At 44.1% G+C, this 21,117-nt stretch overlaps 1 protein-coding gene across 1 annotated transcript; it reads left to right on the top strand.

Annotated features, from left to right (window-relative positions):
- Positions 1 to 6,737: 6,737 nt before the first annotated feature.
- LOC119446655 (myeloid differentiation primary response protein MyD88) lies at positions 6,738 to 20,978 on the top strand. The gene is made up of 7 exons (XM_037711146.2): positions 6,738 to 6,898; positions 9,687 to 10,219; positions 13,502 to 13,549; positions 14,065 to 14,100; positions 14,175 to 14,343; positions 15,905 to 15,996; positions 17,869 to 20,978. Exons 2-7 carry the CDS (start codon positions 9,841 to 9,843, stop codon positions 18,300 to 18,302), a joined length of 1,158 nt encoding a protein of 385 aa, XP_037567074.1. The 5' UTR covers positions 6,738 to 6,898; positions 9,687 to 9,840; the 3' UTR covers positions 18,303 to 20,978.
- The last annotated feature ends 139 nt before the right edge of the window (positions 20,979 to 21,117 follow it).

Raw genomic sequence — 21,117 nt, 5'->3', positions numbered from 1 at the left:
AATTGTGTCGTTTTGCTGCTTTTTTGTTCATTGCGCCACACTGACGATGACCTTATGGTCACCGCAGCACGCATATAGATAGCTTCTGCCTTAACAGTATTCGCAGTGTTCTTCATGGGCCTTAAGTTTCATGTATGCACGAGAAATGTTTAATCGCGGGCTCAGTCGGGGGTTGGAGATGACAGTGGATTTCCCACCTTAATTTTTACAAGCGAAGCTTGTCTATGTCTAGCCTGAACGTCCATGTCTGTTTGCAGAAACTATCATCATCAGCAATGGCTCGAGCGTCGTCTTCTTCCACAGCTGGCTGCGTTGCCGCTCATCACTCCAGCGTAGAATTTCGCTTCTCTTCTGTCGTCGTAAAGGGGAGGTCGCGTTTACGGGGGTATGAGCCATTGCTTAAGGGGGTATGAACCATTCATTGTGTTACATGGCGGACAGATTTAATTTTGAAGCAATTTAGTTTTGAAGAATCGCAAGCGGCAATGCGACACCGTAGAACTGCATGGCATACCGTCGGTGACGTCGGTGACGTCGTTATAACCTCATTAATTAAGAACACAAAGACGTAACCAGTAGAAATACTTTTTTGTACCGTCGGGATTAACGCATTGATAAACACAGGGGCCGCACGTTACAGCTTCGCTGGTTAACCATCTGTACGGAGTGCTTGGGCGGTGATTTCTCATTGACACTTTGATAATTAGGACAATCCTCGGCCGCGATCTAAAGTGCGCCGTGTGACACCCGTATTTTTTTTCCCGTGCCTAAGTTAGAATACGTGCGTTTGAACATTCAGCAGCTTCTGCACCTAATAAATTTTAAGCTTTGTAAGAACTATTTACAAGAGCCGGTTTATTGCGATAGCAATTAGAACAGCGAAGAGGCGCTCGCTGTATACTCGCGGCTCCTTTATCGAGCTGTCAAGGTATCGACGCGCATGCACAGCACGCGCATGGAGGGTTGCGTTTAGCTGCAAAAGCGTCGAAGCCAAGTCACCCTCACGCAGGGTATGAGACCGGGCTAGCTGGTGCTCTATCGTGTTTCACGCTGTGTAGAAAAATGAATCACTCTTGCGCTCCGCTATAATCGGCTCTGCCTTAGCCAGGGTAACGTTATGTCTTCTACAGCTGTCATTAGCGTTGTGCGCTCACACTCTAGCATTCCTAGCGAGAAATTGTGTGCTATACCACATCATGGTGCATCTGGGCGGAAAAAAAACAGTAAACGTCGAGCTAAATCCGGCGCAAAAGGTTTAGCAGTTTTCCGTCTGTCTCATCTCGTGCAACCATCGAGGTGCTGCCCCAGTAATCACCATGGATGCCAATATTCATCACGTTACAGTGTAGTGACGTTACAGCGTTACAGCGTTACAGTGTAGTGTAGTTACAGCGTAGTGACTGTTTCTGCTGCCACACAGCAGTCGTCTGGCGTGCTGCGTGGCGCCATATGTCGCATTCACGTATTGTTAGAACAGCCTGCGAGTAGCCAGAGCGCAATGCTAAACCTCGTTATCGATGGTAATTAATGCTTCGCCTTCATGACAAAACTGTCACATATTCTTCTAGTGTGCATAATTCTTTCGACTTACGACATAAAGTGTACGTGAGAGTTATGTAAACTTGTGTACAATAAAATGACTTGCCATGAAGTAATGAGCGCTGCGCTCATTACTTGTATGGTGTATCGATCATGGAGTTTTCGCAGACGAGTTCCTGGGCGAGGTATGACGTGAGCTTCAGAAGACTAATTAACAAAAATTCATTAATTAGCTTTGTGTTAGTGCCTTGGGGACAGTTGTCTAAATGGAAAATTTGAAGTATATAGACACATTTTAATGCACGGCCATTTTTTATAATGTTGAAAATTGCACTTAGTTCGATATATTCATCACGGTATTCCAAAGGTCAATCAAGGCAATATCGAGACCGAGCGCGCTCCGCTGCGCATCATTCGGCAACGCCCCGTAAATAATTGTGGGGCGAAGTTTGAATGATAGCATGTCGTGGCAAATCCTGACCCGGCACCGACAGCTTTAGGAAAGCCAACGGTAGCCCCGGACTTGAGGGCCCGCCCTGAGTTCTTAGAAGTTTGGCAAATAAAGATTTCTCTCTCTCTCTCCTGACCTGGCACACACAGCACACAGCCGCACATGCTTGCCAGGCGAAGTGTCCCGTATCAGTAGCTGCCGGACTGGCCGAGACGTCAAGTTTCAAACTTCCTCGAGGCTCGTGTTTGTCGTCATGGGGCGTTTCCGTCTGATATGATAGCGGGGCCGCCTATTCTGCGCTCCTGGCGCGCCTGGTTTCCATATTAATGCCTAGATTTACCGTTGAAATTCGATTATAAGTATCTCTAATTAGGTGCGCCCTTCAAGATTAGAAAATAGAGTGTTCATTGAAATGTGACTGCCTTCAATTTTGCCATTTAAACAAGTTCCCCAAGGCACTAATAAAAATTTTTATTAAATTAGTCTTCTGAAGCGCACGTTATTAGTGGCAAAGTACGTCCACCTCGCCTAGGAACTCCTCTGCAAGAACGCCACCTTCACTGCCGCTTATAGCTTTTTTATAAATATTCTGTATGATCTAAAAAAAAAAAAAATTGCCGCGTATCTGCGTGCTTCGCTGCAAATGTCGTCGAAAGACGATAGTCTTCTGCCGGCCGTACTACATGAGTGCTGGTCTGATCCGCGGCCACCCGTGATGCTGTTCTCGTACCATTTCCGTCCTGGTATGATAAATGCAATGGAGGTTTGTTTGAACAGATTTCATTTTACCGCATTATTTCATCAAGCGGCCATTTATATTTTGCCCTGCCTCAGACAGCGCTTCCTTTATGTTGAATCGGCCGCATCTGGCTGGCATTGATAAAATTGAGGAGGCGCGCATAGCATGGCATTTTCAGCGCAGCTTAAGAAACTAGGGTCTTTAGAGTTACGTATCTATGTAGTTTCTATTAAAGGAACACACCTCCTAATACTTACCTAGTGATGTTGCGCCTCAGATATGCGTAATATTTACTTTGTGATCGATAACGTTCACAAGTATGAACAGCCGTACCAGTTTAAGTAGTGTGGGCGGTAAGCAAGTGGTCCAACTTTGGCCGGGTGGCTGAATCGGGTGACAAACAGGCAAACAGACAGACAGACAGACAGACAGACCAAATTAACAAAAAACACCCTGTATGTATATTCATTTACTCTGCGCGGCCGGTGTTCCGGTAAAATCACAGATTTGTGACGAAGCAGAGAAGAAAACCCATCCCACCTTACCAGCGGCAGTGGGCAGACATTTTTTTCAGGGGAGGGGGGTGGGGGCGAGGCTCCTCTTGTCCCGGACGAGGGGGTGACGAGGCGGGAGAGAGGGAGCGTGCGCAGGCTGCATACTATACATAACTAGCGTGAACTAGAACATAGGGCCTATCCTAGTTCACTATAATACTAACCCAAAATCTCCCCCCCCCCCTTTTTTTGGGGGGGGGGCGGCATGTGTCCGAGTGTACTCCCCCCCCCCCCCCATGGCTAGGCCGCTGAAATGTACACTATAACGCCTATAACACTATAGGCAAACATAGACGCCATCCTCGGTTCCTACAATCACACGAGGCAACGTACGTTCGGAAGTTCCCAGTTGATAAATCGCTTTGTTGATAAGATTCGAGAAGGATTTGTTGACGCCATCATGCTTCAATTTCTTAAGAGGACTGAAACTCAAAAGTTGCATAAAATCTTGCGCCAGAAACAGGAATCGCGACATGAGTAACATGCCAAAGACAAGACAAGCGAGCGATTACTTCAATGATAACAGCGATACCGTCTCTCGAGGAAACGAAGATTATTCCGTTATTCCTCTTGGTCGCAAAAAAAAAAAAAAAAGAACGGTTTGCAAGGAATGATGACGCCATGCATCTATCCAGTAATGACGAACACCATCGCAAAAAGCTGCGAAGTGGTTTTTCCTCATTGGCAACAGATGTCGAGGGCATTGCGTTCGTTATGAAGCCCATTTATTCTTTATTTCGTGATAGGGTGCCTCAATATTACGTGAGGCACCTTTGCTCGTTAGTTCATCGTAAGCAACGTTGGTTGTAAGTTCGTTGTTTAGTTCATTGTAGAATTCCTGTAGTAGAATCGTGCTTGGGGCTAACAGAAAAACAACTTAATTTGTCGTATCAATTTTGTAGGGAACTGTACTATCGTAGTACACAGGAGCACCATAGAGAAAGAAATTCAACAAGAGGGGCCACTCAGCAAAAACTGGCAACAGGAAACACGTCACGCTATAGTATTGATGCCGAACGCTAGCTGGCGCGAGCATCGGAAAAAAAAGTGAAATTAAGTTAACAGACATTGTTTTATTTTTTAATTCTTTTCCGCAAAACTAAAACGTTTTGCGTATAAATGAACTCAAACTTTGCGACTTATTTTTCTTGCGTTACCTAGCGACAGGCTCATGCGTCGTCCGCAAGACACTCCACCGAAGCGAGCGAGGACGGCTGCGCGCGCGTTTGAGCGCTCGCCCGCGGCGACCCGTCCGTCTCCTTTTTTATGTATCCTGGTTTCTTGGGCTACCGGCGTATTCTTGCGTTCCTTCTGCACTGGGACAAGACACCACTGCATTATAGGACTGCGGCAAGGTCAGAAATTTTGTTCCACAGTCTACGACACATTTAGGCTTACGGCACGGGACCGAGACTTAAGACCAGTTAGCGAAAAACAGCTCGGCCGACCTGGCGCAGTTAATTTGAGTTAATGAATCGTGCTGGGACATGTTTCCAACGCTTCCTAGGGGATTATTGTAACTTATTCCTCTTCCCCTTCCCTTACGTAGAGTAGCAGGCCAGATGCTCCATATTCTGGCCGACCTCTCTACATTTTCAAATCAGTAAACTACTTCTTCTTCGGTTCTGTTGAGGCACATTGGCCGCACAGGGCGCTGTGACGCAGTTAGCGAGAACCAACTCGGCCGTGGTGCGTAGTCTAGTGCATCTTGCTAGGAGAAGTTTGTGCCACTTTCGCTGACGCCAGCCATTACTGAAAAGTAATTTCGTTCTTTTCTTAGGTACTTCTGAGGCACGCTGGCCGCACAGCGCGCTGTGACGCAGCGATAAGTAGCTCGGCCGTGGTGACAGTTTGGCGTGTCTTAGAGGGACATGTTTGTGACGTTTTTTTGTGGCCCTGCAACAACATATACCTTCTTTCGGTACTCACGCCTGTCGAAAACGTGATGGGCGATTGCCAAGAGTGATAACATGGGAGTGTGTTGCTGGCGCTGGCAGAACGCGTGAAAGATAACACCGAGGAGCATATCAGAAACTTGTAATTTGAAAATTCCGTCTTCTAAAAGACTGTAAACAGGCTTTGCACCCACGCATTTGTTTTGAGTGCGAGTAGAAGGCATTATGTGAACGTCTAGCATGGTCCGGCTGGGAGCCTTGGTTGCGTCCGTCTCTGCATGGGTATGTTGAGTGCCGTCGCATCGCCCGAGGCCAAGTTTTGGAAACGCGAAGTCGCCCGCGTATTTGTGCTGCTAAGGTGCAGGAAATAATGCCCAGAATTGAGGGAATGCTTGTAAATCAGATGTTTTCATATTTTATGATATTGTTTGCGATGACTCGGGTATTTTCTACGCCATGTATGTAAAAGCGAATTGCTTTTGTTTGTAATGCCGCCCATTCACCACGTTCGCACGTTTCGCCTCTACACGCAGTATTCCTATGCCTAAATACCAACATGACACATGCTTGTAACATGCTGTTAAATGCTTGTAAGTGTAACATGCTTGTAATTTACTTTTTTTTTCAGCTGATGCCGTCCGGTGGAGCTTCATACGGGAACTACTGCCTACCTGGGGTCACAACGTTGGATGAACGCACAAAAAGCGCGGAACGAGCTTTTATAAGAGCAAAATAAATATGTCCTCATTTCACAATAACTCTTGTGTCTACTTTGTGAAATTGCACGTGGCACAGATCCGATGGGACTTGACAAGATCGTTCGCAATCGTTTTTATCAAATAATAAACCGATTCCGCACGAAGACCGTGCGCGGTCGGGCAAAAAAGCGCCGTTGGCATGCTAGCAGCTAGTGTTCAAAATGCGCGCGCCCAAAACCGAAAACGAAAGTGATTGATGCTAACCGCTTGGCGCGCTGCCGTCAATTCGGCCACTGGGCTCTGTGGGAGTGTCCGCTCTTGTTCAATTCCTTTCTCTATGGGAGCACTCTCACTTCAGAGTGCTTCGAGTGACTGAGAAAAACCTATTTTGATTGTAATCACCGTTGACGTACGACGAGTTCGTATATTTTAATGTTCATTTTGGATTTAATAGGCAACCATTGCACTATAGTACATAGTATAGAACTATAGTACCTACTGCGCTCCAACTCAGCGCAAACAAACACGTGGTTTAGCTGGGAGAGTTAAGTTATAGCGCTATGGAGGCTACTTATGCGCCTTGAGTTATAAATAAAGCGATTGCAATGAAAATTTGCTTGAGATTGATTCAAAGCGCAGTACCACACCTAATACACGTTACGCCTTTGTATCGTCTGCTTCAAGCGATGCCAGCGCTAACCAGCGCCAAATTATTGGCTTTATTTAGTAATTTTTTCAAATTTTTCTTTACAAATAAACAATTCACAACAGATTATAAAAGCGGAATGCCTAACTTCAGATAAATACAAACTGTTTGAAGAGTTCGAAGAAGTAGGATCACGTGGGCTCAAAAGTGTGACGTAAACAACGCGCAACAGCGGTAGCGGGCTACTGGCGGGCTGCCGACGGAATTTCCGCAGCGTTTCCGTGGCGGCTTCAGGCACCTGTTGCTTTGTTTTAATACGTTTTCAGACTTACAAAGTTTGAGTTCTTTTCCCAGTGGCAGTTTCTGTGGACCTCAGGTATGTATAGTTTTGTGGCTGTTGAGATTGCACCCGTGCGCGACACATCACACGGCAAACGCGCCTTCCGTTTCGGGACGGCCGCTTTCAGGATATTCTGTCGTTTCCGCACGCGATGATAAAGAAACAAGTGCGATCAGCGGTTCTGCTCGTTCTTTTGTGTTCGATCCTATCTACCGTGAACTCCATGCAACTATAGTTGGGGCTACGATCGCTTTCGCCGTTTGTCGGACGTGGCCAATTACTAGCTGTTCCTAAAGCGAAAGTCGCCCACTTGATGCAACAACATAGGCCGTTGATGTGATTCGGGTCCATTATCAAGTTTAAATTATGCACACCAGTATCTGTTATCTAGTTTAAATTATGCACGCCAGTATCTTTGTGCAGGAGTTGGCAGCGAAAAGATCGTTCGCAGCCGCGATTTTGGACGAGCATCCGCGGTTTTCCCAGGGATTTACCCATCACAATTAAATCAGGTCGCTCGACTCAGACTTTTCGATCGTTCGGATGGATTCCCCAAATATTTTCTGTATATTTCTTTGTCTTTAGTGTCGCTCATTCCCAAAGAAAGAAGATTTTGGTTTCTCTCGTTCAAAGGTGTCCTAAAATGTATTGAATGTACCATTCCTTGGGCGCCTTACACACGTTTTCGTACTGCATCGCATAAATATAGCTGCCTAAAGTAGTAAGTTAAATTATGGATCTTGAGGTGGAGAAATAGCACGAGGGACGCCGTAGTAGAGCCTCCGGATTAATTTTGGCCACTTGGTGTGTTATAATTCATAGAGAGATATTTAGGTTAGGGGACGCACACCACTGGGCGTACAAAAACCCAGAGCGAGCACAAAAGAGAGCGAAGGGCCCACAATGGAGTTTGCGCCCCCCAACGTTTGGTTTCGGCTTGCGTCCCCGGAACCAAAAACTCTCGAATGTGAACTGAAAGCACGGTACACGAACGTTCTTGCGTTCCTTTTCCATCGGAATGCGGCTACTACGACCGGTAATCGAACCCGCGACCTCGTGCTCAGCAGAACGCCACGACCACTGAACGATTGCTGCTGTATTACGCACCTAGCAAGCCACATACGTTTTAACATCTATGAGATGTTCTTGTTTACTCATTTTACTAAAGATCTACGTTCCCACAACCGACAAGCAGCCATCCAAATCATGTTGCAGAAATGTTGTCCATATATGTAACACCTGGATATTTGAAGCTTTCTATAAATATCCTGTGTAGGGCAGTCATGTCAGATTTACATTGCATAGTGTAGGGTTTGGGAGTTGTGGTCTCGGGAGTCGGGCACCACAGACACAGGGTCACGCTCTAGCCTATGCCGCCGGTTCGTCTCGAAATGGGTAGCTGGCCCATGCCATCATCCGTACTTTCTGGATGAGAGTTACTTCTTCGTGACGAGTTGTGAGGACGAGAGGTTGTAGGGGCAAACCAGAGGGTTTACTAACATAGCAGAGCAAACTTAGTTACAGGTAAAGACATACTTATACTTTCAGGCCTTGCAAGCACAGCACATGTTACATAGTAGCACCCAGCTACATCGTCCTTGGAGCACTTCTACTTAATGTCTGAGCACGCTAAGTAATTATGGGAGAGCACTCTATACTCATTATCTCTGTGTGACTGGGAGACTGAACAACCCAAGCCGCCAAAAGAAAAGCCGTTCCCCAAAATTCCCAACCACGTTTTGACTGGCTTGATGGGTTGGCATGACGCACAACACTTGGCGTTGGTAAGCAGCCTCTTGGACGCGGTTGGCTTGGGCAACTTGCTGAATACCCACACACCCCTTCTTCGGCATTTAGCCCTCACCTTGAATAGAACATGCCTCCAAAGACACAGCCTCACAGTGATGTCATGGGCAAGTCGCTTGGCTAGAATAGAAACGTACCCTCTTATAGGAATGCCGGATTTGTCAGCATCTGTGTCCACTTTGACTCAGTGGAATGCTGTTTGACATCGATACCACAATGCCTTTGGCCTCCGGCCTTTGGCGAATATTCCAAACATCAACTTAACAATAGGTGATGGGCTGTGACTGTCACGGACATGCATGACTGCCCGGCATATCATGTCCTTTTTGCAGAGTGTTGGATACAATGAATATTACGTTCGCACCGGACGTTGCATGACAGACGCAACGGGCAGAATGCCAACACAGCAAGATCAGATGCATCATGTGTTAACATATGTGCACATGCACTCGCACGAAGAAGTGCAGTTTACCCATTTTTCGTAGCTTTCCGCCAGCCAATAAGAGTTTTAAAGGTAAATCGAAACAGAAAAGGCGCAAAGCAGATGTACAGTTTTATGCTGCAGACATGATAGTTTCGTATTATAATTTAATCAAACGAGAAAACATATTTCTGTCATTGGGAAACCGGAAAATAAAGCCTCCGGGAGGAAAATAATTCATGTGTGGAGCAAGAAAGATCTGTATGTCATGTTGTTAAAACATACTTTAGAGGTTATATGATAAAATCTATGGGCCGTCTCATTCTTAATTAAGTCAAAGTAACATACTCAAGACATCCTGGACTTCTCTGGCAAAAATGTACCTTCCTGTGACGTCTAGCAGATATCGGTCTTGGACTTTGACATTAGGACCTAATTCGTGCATTGTAGAGACAATTTGTGGTTTACTGGGCAGAGGTGTGGAAAATAATTCGAGAGTGCTGGTGGTTGCAGTTAGCTATTTATTGCTTGATAACTGTTGTAAAGATTTTTTAACAACACGGCATTATCTGATATGTGTTCTTTCGTTCATTTCAGGGGCCATTTCAGTTACTTATTTCTCCTGGCTACGACACACAGCAGGGATGTCCCTACACAGCCTATCAAAACTCGCATTATTTTGCGGGGGCAGGAACCTGCCACGCACCACATCGTAGTGCTGGAAATCGCTTCGGTTGCTATTGCCGCATTGATGCCTGACAGGCCGATTATGGCTTACCCCCGACTCCCCGAGCCGAGCTCTGCCGAGCTCACACTAAACAACTTCCAAGACATTCCGATCAGTGCAGTCGGTCTGAAGTGTCGCGCCATACTTGCCATGCGCCTTGACGTGCCACAGCTGCTTCTGGGGCCGTCGGGGCATCGCGATTGGCGAGGGCTGGCACTGCTGGTGGGCCTTAGTTGTGACGAGGTGGAGCTCCTTAAGGAGCAAGGCAAAAGCCCCACAGCATCTCTCCTGGAACAGTGGGATGCACGGTCGGGCCAGCACCTGGCAACTGTCGGCCGGCTCATGCAGCACCTTATGTGCCTCGAGAGATACGACGTTCTTGAAGACACCAGAGCAGAGCTTCGTAAGTAACCGACGCTAATTTTTCTTTATCATTGCGGGGCACAAATTAGTTGTAAGAAAACCCACAAAGTGGAGGAAATTTGATAAAAAGGGAAAATGGTCATCCACTCTAGGGTAGCACAAAGCTACAAATGAAACCTCTTTGGGTTTCTAGGAAAGAAAGCTTCTCAGTTGAAGAAATATTCGTCCTGATCTGGGGATCAAACCCTCGACCACCTCCTGTCCTCTGTCAATTGCAAAGTTTTCTTTCTGAGAAGCTTATGTGGATTTACTTTGTAGTTCTGTTCTACTCTCAAATCGAAAATCTTCTGTTTCATTCTCTGCATGTATGTCACGACCTCGGTACCATCGTTAACATTGTTCATTATTTCAAAAGGACACTTGAGGTGCATGCTAATGCACCAGGCCTCTAGCGCTAGCTTAAAAAGAAGTGATGTAGAACACAGAGAAACATGATGTTAGGCAAATAGACCGATTTCATGATGGCTTTCACTGCGCCAACCTGCTGCCTCAAAGCATACCATTACGTAGTAGTAATCCTTAGCTGGCTGAAGGGAAACCATGGTATGAATCATGCTGTGTTTGTTCCATAAGGCAGGGGAGTGAGAGTAAAAGGATTCCACAATAGGAGTGAAATTGAGATGCACTGCCCAACAGCCCCAAAATTTCAGAGGAAAGATCCACAATGCTTTTTTCTCGGCATTCACCACAATGTTGTCTTAAACCAAAGCTGAGTTTTTTCTCACAAACAACTACACCCATGTACATGATGTGAATAGGAAAGCAAGAAAAAAGCTGCGTCGAGGCGTTACAGTAGGAAAGCAGCGATGACTACTGTCATTACAGGCACTGGTAGGCCCACTGTGCATGCTCTCTGAACGTGGTGAAATCGGTCTGTTTGTGCCTACCTTTCAACTTATGCAGCACAATGACATGGACAACAGGGAGACTACGTATAAGACAGTGTGTGCCACATATGGTATCTCTCATGTCTGTGTCGTTCTTATTTGTACTAAGTACTCATTCTACAAAGTAAGAAGGGTGCTAGAGTTGTTTCCTGAGATGGGGGGTACTAAAGATTCCCAACCTGTTTTAGCTAGTATGAGTATGGCTGCAGCAGAAATGGAAAATCATTTAGAAATCGATGTCATAACTTAAACTGGGGCCTGTCAGTAAGGACCTTCTGTCCTTGATCAAGAAAACTGCAAGAAATAAAGTATTTCACTTATCAAGCTTAATAATAATAATAATAATAATAATAATAATAATAATAATAATAATAATAATAATACTTTATTCGTACTCAGGGAGGGTGAGTTCAGGCGTACAGGGTCGCAGAAGGCAGAACTGCCCATACCGGAGTTGTTTGCATGCCCAACTTGGGACCCGTGGGGGGAGCACTAAACATGCAGAGGAGGATCGGGGTGGATTGTTCAGAGTCACAGCAATCGCTGCACGGCCTTCATTATAGGCCCAAAGTCTTGAGTTCAGGAGGGAATGTCCTTATAATAGTTGGTGGAAGCCGTCGCCACAACACAACACCACGCGACATTCAAGAGGAACCAGTGCCTCTCCGTTCGAGTGAGAAGGGGCTCAAGGCGATTTGTGCGATGGTTCAGGTGCGGCACCCACTAATGTCTGATGGTCAAGAGGAAGAAGTCTGCACAGAAGGCAGACAGTGGCAGCCTGAACTCGAGATGCAAGAGGTTGCCAGGAAGCAAATCGATGCAGCATATCAGCCGAGACTTGTGTGTAGGAGAGGCAATGGGTCCTTGGTATGCTGCGGCTATAGAAAATATAGGCTGGCACGACGCTGTACATTAGCAAGGCGGCCCTGAAATGTCACAGAGTAGGGTAGCCAGATGGGGGAGCAGTATTCAAGGATGGGCAGCACCAGGGCAGTGTACAGCAGCTGGAAAGCAGTGGGCGGCACGCCAACTGTACTGCACTTAACAAATGCCAGCATTCGGCAGGACCTGGCTACAATGCGGTGCACCTGGATGGCAGAGGACAATCGCGAATCTAGCTCCACACCAAAGCACAGTAGTTGACATCACACATCTGAGTTCACGGCCCCCAAGGGTTAGCGCGGGGGCTTGATGGGGGCGACACAGTCCAGAAATTGTCATTGCACAGGATTTGTCGGAGTTGACAGGAAGTTGGTGTCGGACAGTCCACTGAAGGTCAGCCTGAAGGAATACGTAGTCAGAGGGTTTGTGAATGGTCTGCAGCAGCGTTATGTCATCAGCATAGAGAAATGGTATAGTGGTAAGGTTCTGAGTGATGCTGTCAATGTGTGTAGTGAATAGTGTTGGCCTGAGGACACTACCTTGGGGTACACCTGCAAGGACAGCTGTACGAGACAATACTGCACCTCTATAGATGACACGTTGGGTGCGGTTACTGAGGAACGGCACAGGAAATGTACTGAGGAAGTTGCTGAGGAATGTCTTGGAAATTACTGAGGAAATGTACAGGAGAGTGCTGTTCCAGAGATACCTTTCGCTTCAATGCTACCAAGCAGGGCAGGGTGTTGTAGGCGGCCAAAGGCTCACCAAAGGCTCACCAAAGGCTCGAGACAGGCCCAGCTGAATGAGCTCACATAGTGTTTGTTGATCAAGGTGAGCACTTGCTATGTGCACCAGGGAACCAAGGGCAGTTTCACAACTGCAGTTATGACGAAAATCGTGCTGGGCTGGAGATAAAAAGCATGTGCCTCAAGCTGGGCATGAATCTTCGCGTTAAGGACACGCTCGAAGGTGTGACACATGATAGAGGTGTTGGCATGCATGTAAGCAAGCTTCCATGCATCAGTCGGTGCACGTGCCCGAATCCAGAATTCTTTGGAACATGGGAGCACAGGAAATACATCATAGTTGGAGCTGTGGGCTTGAAGATCAAGGGGTCGATACCGTCAGAACCAAGACTTTGGAAAGGTTTAATGGGCGAGACTGCTTCTTAGACATCTTCAACTGTTATTTGTAGTGCAGGAATTTTAAGTGGAATTGATTTGATTGGTTGAAGCTGATCTCTCAGTTGTATACACACTCACTGAGAGAAATGTATAAGTTGTGCATTCATGAGAACTCGTGTAGGCACACTTTGAATAAAGTCCTTAATAGTAACATTAGCCTAAGCAAGGCAGTGTGGCTTCAAAACAGCACATACCTTCAGTTAGTGTACTTTGTCTTGCTTTACTAAAACGAGCATTCCAATTTTTGTGATTTGAAATCTCAAAGTTGCTTTAATTTAGTTATTTAACTGAATGAATTTTGTCTTTCAGGACAAGACATAGAATTCTACCGAAAAAAGCAGTCTGGTGGGCATTCAGGTTAGTGGACATTAGTACTAATGCACATTACGATGGCCTCTTAATAAAGGTACTGTAAGGCATAGCACTATGGTTCTGGAGTGTAAAAAGTGGCAGCAAATTCATCTGCAAGTCAAAGCTAATGTATTCTTTCTTCAGTTGTATGCAGTTCTTGTTATCACTGTAGCTCAAGATGGCTAGTTTGTAAAAGCAGCAGCAAGGCATGGTATTAGCCACACCATGTAACAGAAGTCAGCGCAAGTTGTGACCCGAGATCAGGACATTTGTGTATTCTAATTTGTGCTTTCTCTTCATAATTAAACACCACCAGTTTAGTGGCATTGCTGCAGTGGTTAGTTTATGGATTATGAAAACATATACTGTCAGCTAGTTACTTGTTCATTCTCTTCATAGTTCTTGGCTTTATAAATATAGTGTGTCAGCAGATGATCATAATACTTTCATGAGCTATATTATTCTCGATAGTTTATGCAGGTTCGGAGAAATGAACTTATCACATTGTTGAACATTTTCAGATGTTGTTCAAGGTCCAATAGACAAGTCATCAATGAGTAAGTGAAATTTGTATATTTTTTATGCCCAATAAGTGTGGAAAATGTTCTAACGCACCCAAATTCAAATTCAGGGACACCAATCTATGATGCATTTGTCTGCTATACATCAGAAGATTGGCCCTTTGTTGAGGTGCTTGTCGACAAACTGGAATCTTTGGGTCTACGTCTATTCTTGCCCAAGAGAGATTTAAAAGCAGGTGTCCTTCAATACTCTACATTTTATGAACTCATGGAGAAATGGTAAGTCTTCCTGCCTATAGGCATCAGTTGTCTTTTTGTATGCATCCATGAAAACGGTGCAGTTGACTTGAACCAATTCAAGCAGACAAACAAAACAATTTAAGTCGACTCTTTCATACACATATAAAAAGCTGTGATCAAGAGGTCAAGGTGGTCAAAAGGTAGTAAAGAGGCATAGGGGACTAGGCAAATTTTATCAGTCTATGCTGCAGTTGCATATGCATTTGTACTTAATTAATATGACTTGCAAAACATACTACAGCCGGAACCGGATGTATCGAACCCACATATAACGAATTATTGTGTATATGGAACAGCTGTAAAGTCCCCTTGAAAATTTCTGTATAAAATTTTTATTTTATATATCGCATTACCTATATGTCAAACTTTTTTGTAATCCCCTTCAGATTCGATATATCTGGGTTCTACTGTAGATAGCTACACTAATGCAGGTGTCTGAGGCAAACTACTTATAGAGCTTTAAGTAGGGCAACTCAGATAACTGCTAAAATGGTTTAGGCTAAAGCAGCACATGGCATTGAATATCTGATGCTGATACCAGGTCATACATCCTTGACAAAATTATTCCTCAGAATTTCGAGAATGGCAGCCCACAAACGTCACGAAAAAAAAAAAAAAAAAAAACTACAGCGCATGCCTTTTATCTTAAGTCTTCTCAGACTTAAATATTAACATAACATAGAAAGAATAACAGAGCTCAAACCTCAAAATGATGTCATTTTATTGGCGCGGCTGTCCACTACATCTGCGATCGGCTCAGGAAAGAGGTTCAGGAAAGTCGCTAAGAAAGATGTTCGCTTTAATTAATAAACATAAGAAATTGCCCAATGGCAAGATTCAAACAGCTCATTTTTACTTAGCTTACGTTTACTTCAATTCATACTGCCACTACAGCTACAAGTCATACACTTCGTGTAATATTCCGGCATGTTGCTATCGCATTTATTGCTTCGCCCTTATGGTGAAACTGTGATTTTTCTTTAATTTGGGGGCTAAAAATTGGGCGTTATTATTTTAGAGAAAAACCAGGAAGAAGTCAGGGTTTTGGCTGCCTGTCAGCCCAAAGTTCGGGATTTTTCTTGTAACATTTACGAACAGTTAACACACCCAGTGGTCTCTTTTGACCCCAAACATACTTTAATAAGTGAAATCACTCACAGGAACATGCAATGGGAAAGAGAGCTGCTCGCAAGTGACTAGATGAACTCATTTGAGTAAATGTCCTTTCAATGCATGTGCTTTAGTTGGTCCTAAATTGGCGTGTTTCATTCCGCGAGCACTGCACGCGTAAAGATGTGTAATTTTTTTTACGTTTATAAATTAACATTATGGAGAGTAGATCACCACGTGTGCTAATTAGACCGTTCATGCAAATCATTAAAATTTGATGAAAAGCTGTGATTGCTAGAGGGAGAATACTACTTTCTGCATGAGTGACGAAGCTACTTCGCATGATCTTGTGCAGCACTGGTATCAGTAGTTTGGGCTTAATTTTAGCTTTTCTTTCTGTGTGTGTGTGTTTGTGGTTTGATCATTCCAGGTGCAAGAAAACAATCATTGTATTTTCACCCGACTTCCTCCGGTCACAAGAGTGTCGTGTGCAGCAAAGATTCATCGAAAGCATAAACATTGGTGAGTTTTTGAACACCAGAGGCCAGGTTTTCTATATGTGCAAATGCAATGTACCTACCATATTTTAATATGAACGAGTGCTGTGTTGAAAGCGGCACACACTGCTGGCCACTGCAACAAGTCGGCCTATCTATATCAGGCTTGTAGCTCTTGACCTTTGATATGTTTGCCACTTACTGGATAATGGAGTACAGTGGAGAATCAAAATAATGGCAGTACAACACTGCGGGAGTAAAGGGCCGGTACAGTAGGTTCACAGTAATTCAAACTCCGATACAGCACAGTTCTGATTATATATAATAGAAATCTCAGAAACTTTGGGTGGCCCACTATTTTCTATACTTTCTGATGCAAGTTAGCCACAGATAGTGGTTACTTCAGACCTTTTAGTTTCTTAGTGCAGAGGAATGTGACCCATAGCTCATTGGAGGATGTTGATAAGACATCAGCAGGTTGACATGAACGTTAGCTAGATTGAATGTTCAGGCTGTTGTACATGGTGATGTGCTATGCTACACCCATCTGCCATAACCACATAAAGCCAACAGACAATGATACCAAGGAAAGCATCGGGGAAATTAAGTGTAGTTGAAAATGGAATATAGAAAATAATGAAGAAAAGGGAAATGAAAGTGGACGAAAAGATGACTTGTCGCCGGCGGGAGCCGAACCCGCAACCTAACACTCCTAGGGCTAGATCTTGTAAATATAAATACCCAAGTTAGTGGACGAATTGATGGCCGTCGCCGTAGCACAATTGGTAGTGCAACGCACGCGTAATGCGGAGGTTGCGGGTTCAGCTCCCGCCGGTGACACGTTATCTTTTCATCCACTTTTATTTCCCTTTTCTTCATTATTTTCTACATTCCATTTTCAACTACACTTAATTTCCCCGATTCTTTCCTTGGTATCATTGTCTGTTGGCTTTATGTGGTTATGATTAACAAAATCGAGCCCCTCAGTTCACCTTCTTCTTTCGTAACCCATCTGCCATGAATGCAATCGTGTGCTGCATATATGTTCACAAAACTAGTCTATGTTTTCCTTGAATTCATTGGCTATTGGCTTCATATGGTCGTGATTAACCAAAATTGAGCCCCACTGTTTTCTTTCTTCTCAGTCTTTTTCTATATTGTTTTCAACTTGAGCAGGTTTGTACATCTGCTTGTGTAATAAGTTTGTGCTTGGATGAAAATTCTTTATTGGGACCATATTTTTTTTATTGAACTTTTTTGCTTTCTGATAATAAAAGTAATCTGCTGACCCTGGGAAAATAGACTTAATACCAATAAATTTTCTCTGCCTGTTGTATATGTAATATGTATACATTTATATTGCAGTGCTATACAAGTAGAGCCGCACAGGTATAGTATTCCCACTCTTGCTGATTACCCCATTTCCTTCATTGTGTTCCTGTAAAAGGGCCATTATCCTGTGTGGAGCCATTATCCTGTTTGGTTTTGGCTCTTACGTTTTCTCAGGTGCAAAACTTTTTTTACAGTCCCATGAAAGGCCTGTCGATGAGGCATTGCCACAACAATCCAAACAGCAAGTGGGAATAGGTTAATGGTTAACATAAATAAAGGTAGCACAAAGGTAGCATGTGAAGTTGGCATAAAAAGTTTATGGACCATGGGATCTGAGGAATCGTTAAATTTCCAAGCAGTTTGTGATCGTAGCCAGTAAAACTGTACAACGTGATGCTAGTTGTATATAGTGCTAGTTAGTACAGGCAAGAACTCCAATTGTCAGCCTACGTGACCATGCTACAGAAATATTAAGTTTTTTTTCAGATCCTGTCGTCCGTGAGTTTTGGTGCAGACTGTCCTAGACTGACAGTAATTTTGGTGGTATTGCATTTCCTCTCGGCAGAGCAAGCGCAGCAGAAGCTGATACCAGTCATCATCAAGCAGTGTGCGTTGGATGGCACAATCCGAATGATCTCCAAGATCAACCTCTGCGATGACACTTCTAAGCTAGCCGAGTGGGGCTGGAAGAAGCTGATCGAGTCAGTCCGGTGCCAGGGAAACTCGCTGTTCGTCAGTGCACCACACTCTTGCATCTTGCCAGCTGCCCCGTCATCGCTCGCAATCCCTGCTTCTCTCGTCGTGAGCAGCGTGCCCACACCCAGGAAGCTGGCGACAGCTGTGCACACGAGAACACACACGAAAGACGTGCAGGACGTCATACCTGCCACAAGTTCAACAAAAAGCAAGCCTGGGTGGCTAAGATTCTTTGGTAGGAAAAAGGCAAGCAGTGTGTCAAGTGATTCGAGCGGGTTCCAGAGCATGGCTTCACCAGAGTGACTTAGCGGTGATGTTGCCACGATTTGCCAATGGATGTGTGGGGCCACATGAGCAGGACGAGAAAGATGGACGGATCTTTAATGCCGCAAGACTGTGCTTTAATACAGCTGACTTGGTGTGTTAGTCAGTTGCTCTTGCCTCGTGTGCACCCTGGAATAAAATGTGGCTATGGTTACCTCACTGCCAACCTCAACAGATGCGGTAGTTCAGTTGTCCAATCTATCTAGCACTAAAGCATTAATAAATTAATTTACCATATTTGCACTATTTTAACGCACCACCAATTGTAACGTGCAATTATGAGGTTACGCTCACGTTCGGCTGCGACGGAGTGAACGTCGTCTCTGACGGTATGGCCGCAGTCCGCCGTTGTTGCTTGCGTTCGATGTCTCAAGTTTGCTCGGCGGCGTGGTTTGTAGCATTTGACTGCCATTACCGCTTGCAATTTTTCTAAATTGCAAGCGAATTGCTTCGAAATTAAATCTGTTCGTTACGTAAGACAATGAATAGCTCATACCCCGTAAATGCAGCCTCCCTATTATGACGACAGAAGAGAAGTGAAATTCTACGCTGAAATGTGAGTGGCAATGCAGCCAGCTGTGAAAGAAGGCGATGGCGACGAACACTGGAGCAGTGGCACAAGCGCGTGCCGAGCACAAGCCAGCTGTGGAAGAAGACGACGACGCTTGAGCCAATGCTCATGTTGATAGTTTTCTGTACACAGGCGTTTTCGCCTAGCCATATATGATTTGGCCTAGACATATAAAACTTCGTTTTAAAAAATAACTTGGTGCTGATTCTACTGCGCACACCAAGTAACGAAACATGAGTTGACACGTACCGTGTTGAAATGATTTTATGGAACAAACAAGACACGCAGCTGTATCATAGTGGCTAGCTGCTATCGGAGTCGGACAACACTTATTTTTCGCTGTCTGCCGACCACAGAAAGTCATCTTCAGTTTCATTTAATGCATTAGAAATGCCCCACTTTAAGGCTCCAGCAACCATCGTCTGCGGGAGGGCATAACATGGGCCCACCATGCGATGTCTCCGTCGTTTTCTTCAGATGACCCGTTCGATAGCAGCGTGGCTAGCTACCTTGCATTGAACTTTTTTTTTTATAGTAAGAATCGGTTTTGTTTTTGATTTTGAGTAGAATTAGTTATGCTTGTAACGCGCATGCGAATTTGAATGCGCCTTTTATTCAAGTAAGGTGGGCGTTAGAATCGTGCAAATACGGTATTTCAATCTTGGGGATATTTTCACGTCAGAGGCATTTTGAGTGATTAGTGCCAGACGGCATCGAAGTCTATGGCAATATCATTTTTGTTCCAGTGCCAAGGACTCTTTCTTAGCATGGTGCCAGGAACACTCTTACCCTTAAATACCGACGTGTCCAACACTATAGTCTCAAAAAATCTCGCAGCAGTAAAAATATATCTCTGAAAGAGATTGTCGAGAATGCCGCCTTAGCTCTGTAAAAGCAAAATGCAGGTGCGCTCAATAACTATATGTTACATTTTTCTTTGCCGACATTCACTTCAAATTCACATTTTCAACAGAAACGTTTGCAGACAGTCACTGTTGTGCTACTCAAAGAGACATTATACTGCAAGCTTCCTATTGCAGTGAAAATTTTACGAGTAATTTTATATAAACTGTCATTGACGTAAATTCTTCACACTGCGTCTTGATTATTGAACTAGCAATTGAAAACAAGGTTGCACTTCGTCCTACCCTTGTAAAATAATTATTCCTTCTTTTTGTATTTTAAATGTTATTGCACCCATGTGGTGCCATCGTTGGGTGAACTAAACATTAATTATATTTTTTATGTTTCAGTCGATATTTCTGATGTGCATGTGTATAATAAAAAAGTTGGGCGGTTTTACCAGTAGCAAGGTTCTTCAAGTGATGTAACATACTTGGACATAGCAATTGTTAATGCTTGAAGAAGTTCCGATATTCTAGGAAATATTTTTGTTTAGAGTCTTCAGTGTCGTCCCAGAAACTTGGTAAATGGAACACATTTGTGTGTGGTATACTCAATTCATTGTTTAACAGCTGACATCAGAACTAATGTTATTTAACTTGGCGTATACTATACAGTGGAATCTCGTTGATACTATCTTCACGGGAGCAGTAAAATAAGATGCTTCATCCGGAAATGGTATTATCTGAATATAATCTTATATAAGAAAAAAACGTATTATTCTGAAAAACATATTATGCAGAATCATATCGAGATTCCACTGTAGTCCACATTAATGGTCAGTGCCACGAAAGGTGTCGTGAGCTTTTAATGTGTGTTTTTGATGCTGCCCATTAAAAAAATTCTGTAACTAAACGCAGTGAACCCAAGTGAAGCACCTGATAGCTAGCTGGTACATAGACAGTTTTACCAGGTACAAAGTCAGGCCATTATATTTCAATACTACTGTGCAGCAGTGCTAATTATACCATAATTTTAGTGAAAAGAATTGCCTACAAATAGTGCAGTAGAACAGAAAGAACTGAACTGATGGAATTTGAAAATGTCCAGGGTAGAACCTAAAAGTTCTCAGTGATCGAACACTTGCGTCATGAACATACTCTGTATGAACATAGTCTGTTCCCTTAAAAAAAGTATTGAATCAACAACCATCAGATTACATATTAAAACACAGCCTTCAAGTGTGGGAGGTCATGTCTTATTTCACTCATGCAGAAATTATATTTAGATAAAGACCAAGTGAATCAACACCTCAGAGCCAAGGCCTTAGCTTTCAGAAGTCCAAGCTCCATGAGAAAGAGGAACAAATCAATAGCTTTA

This window comes from Dermacentor silvarum, chromosome 3 (genome assembly GCF_013339745.2).
Source record: "Dermacentor silvarum isolate Dsil-2018 chromosome 3, BIME_Dsil_1.4, whole genome shotgun sequence".
In the NCBI taxonomy this organism is placed as follows: domain Eukaryota; kingdom Metazoa; phylum Arthropoda; class Arachnida; order Ixodida; family Ixodidae; genus Dermacentor; species Dermacentor silvarum.
The sequence above is the reverse complement of the archived record's forward strand: the minus strand, read 5'-3'. Positions and strand labels throughout refer to the sequence as shown.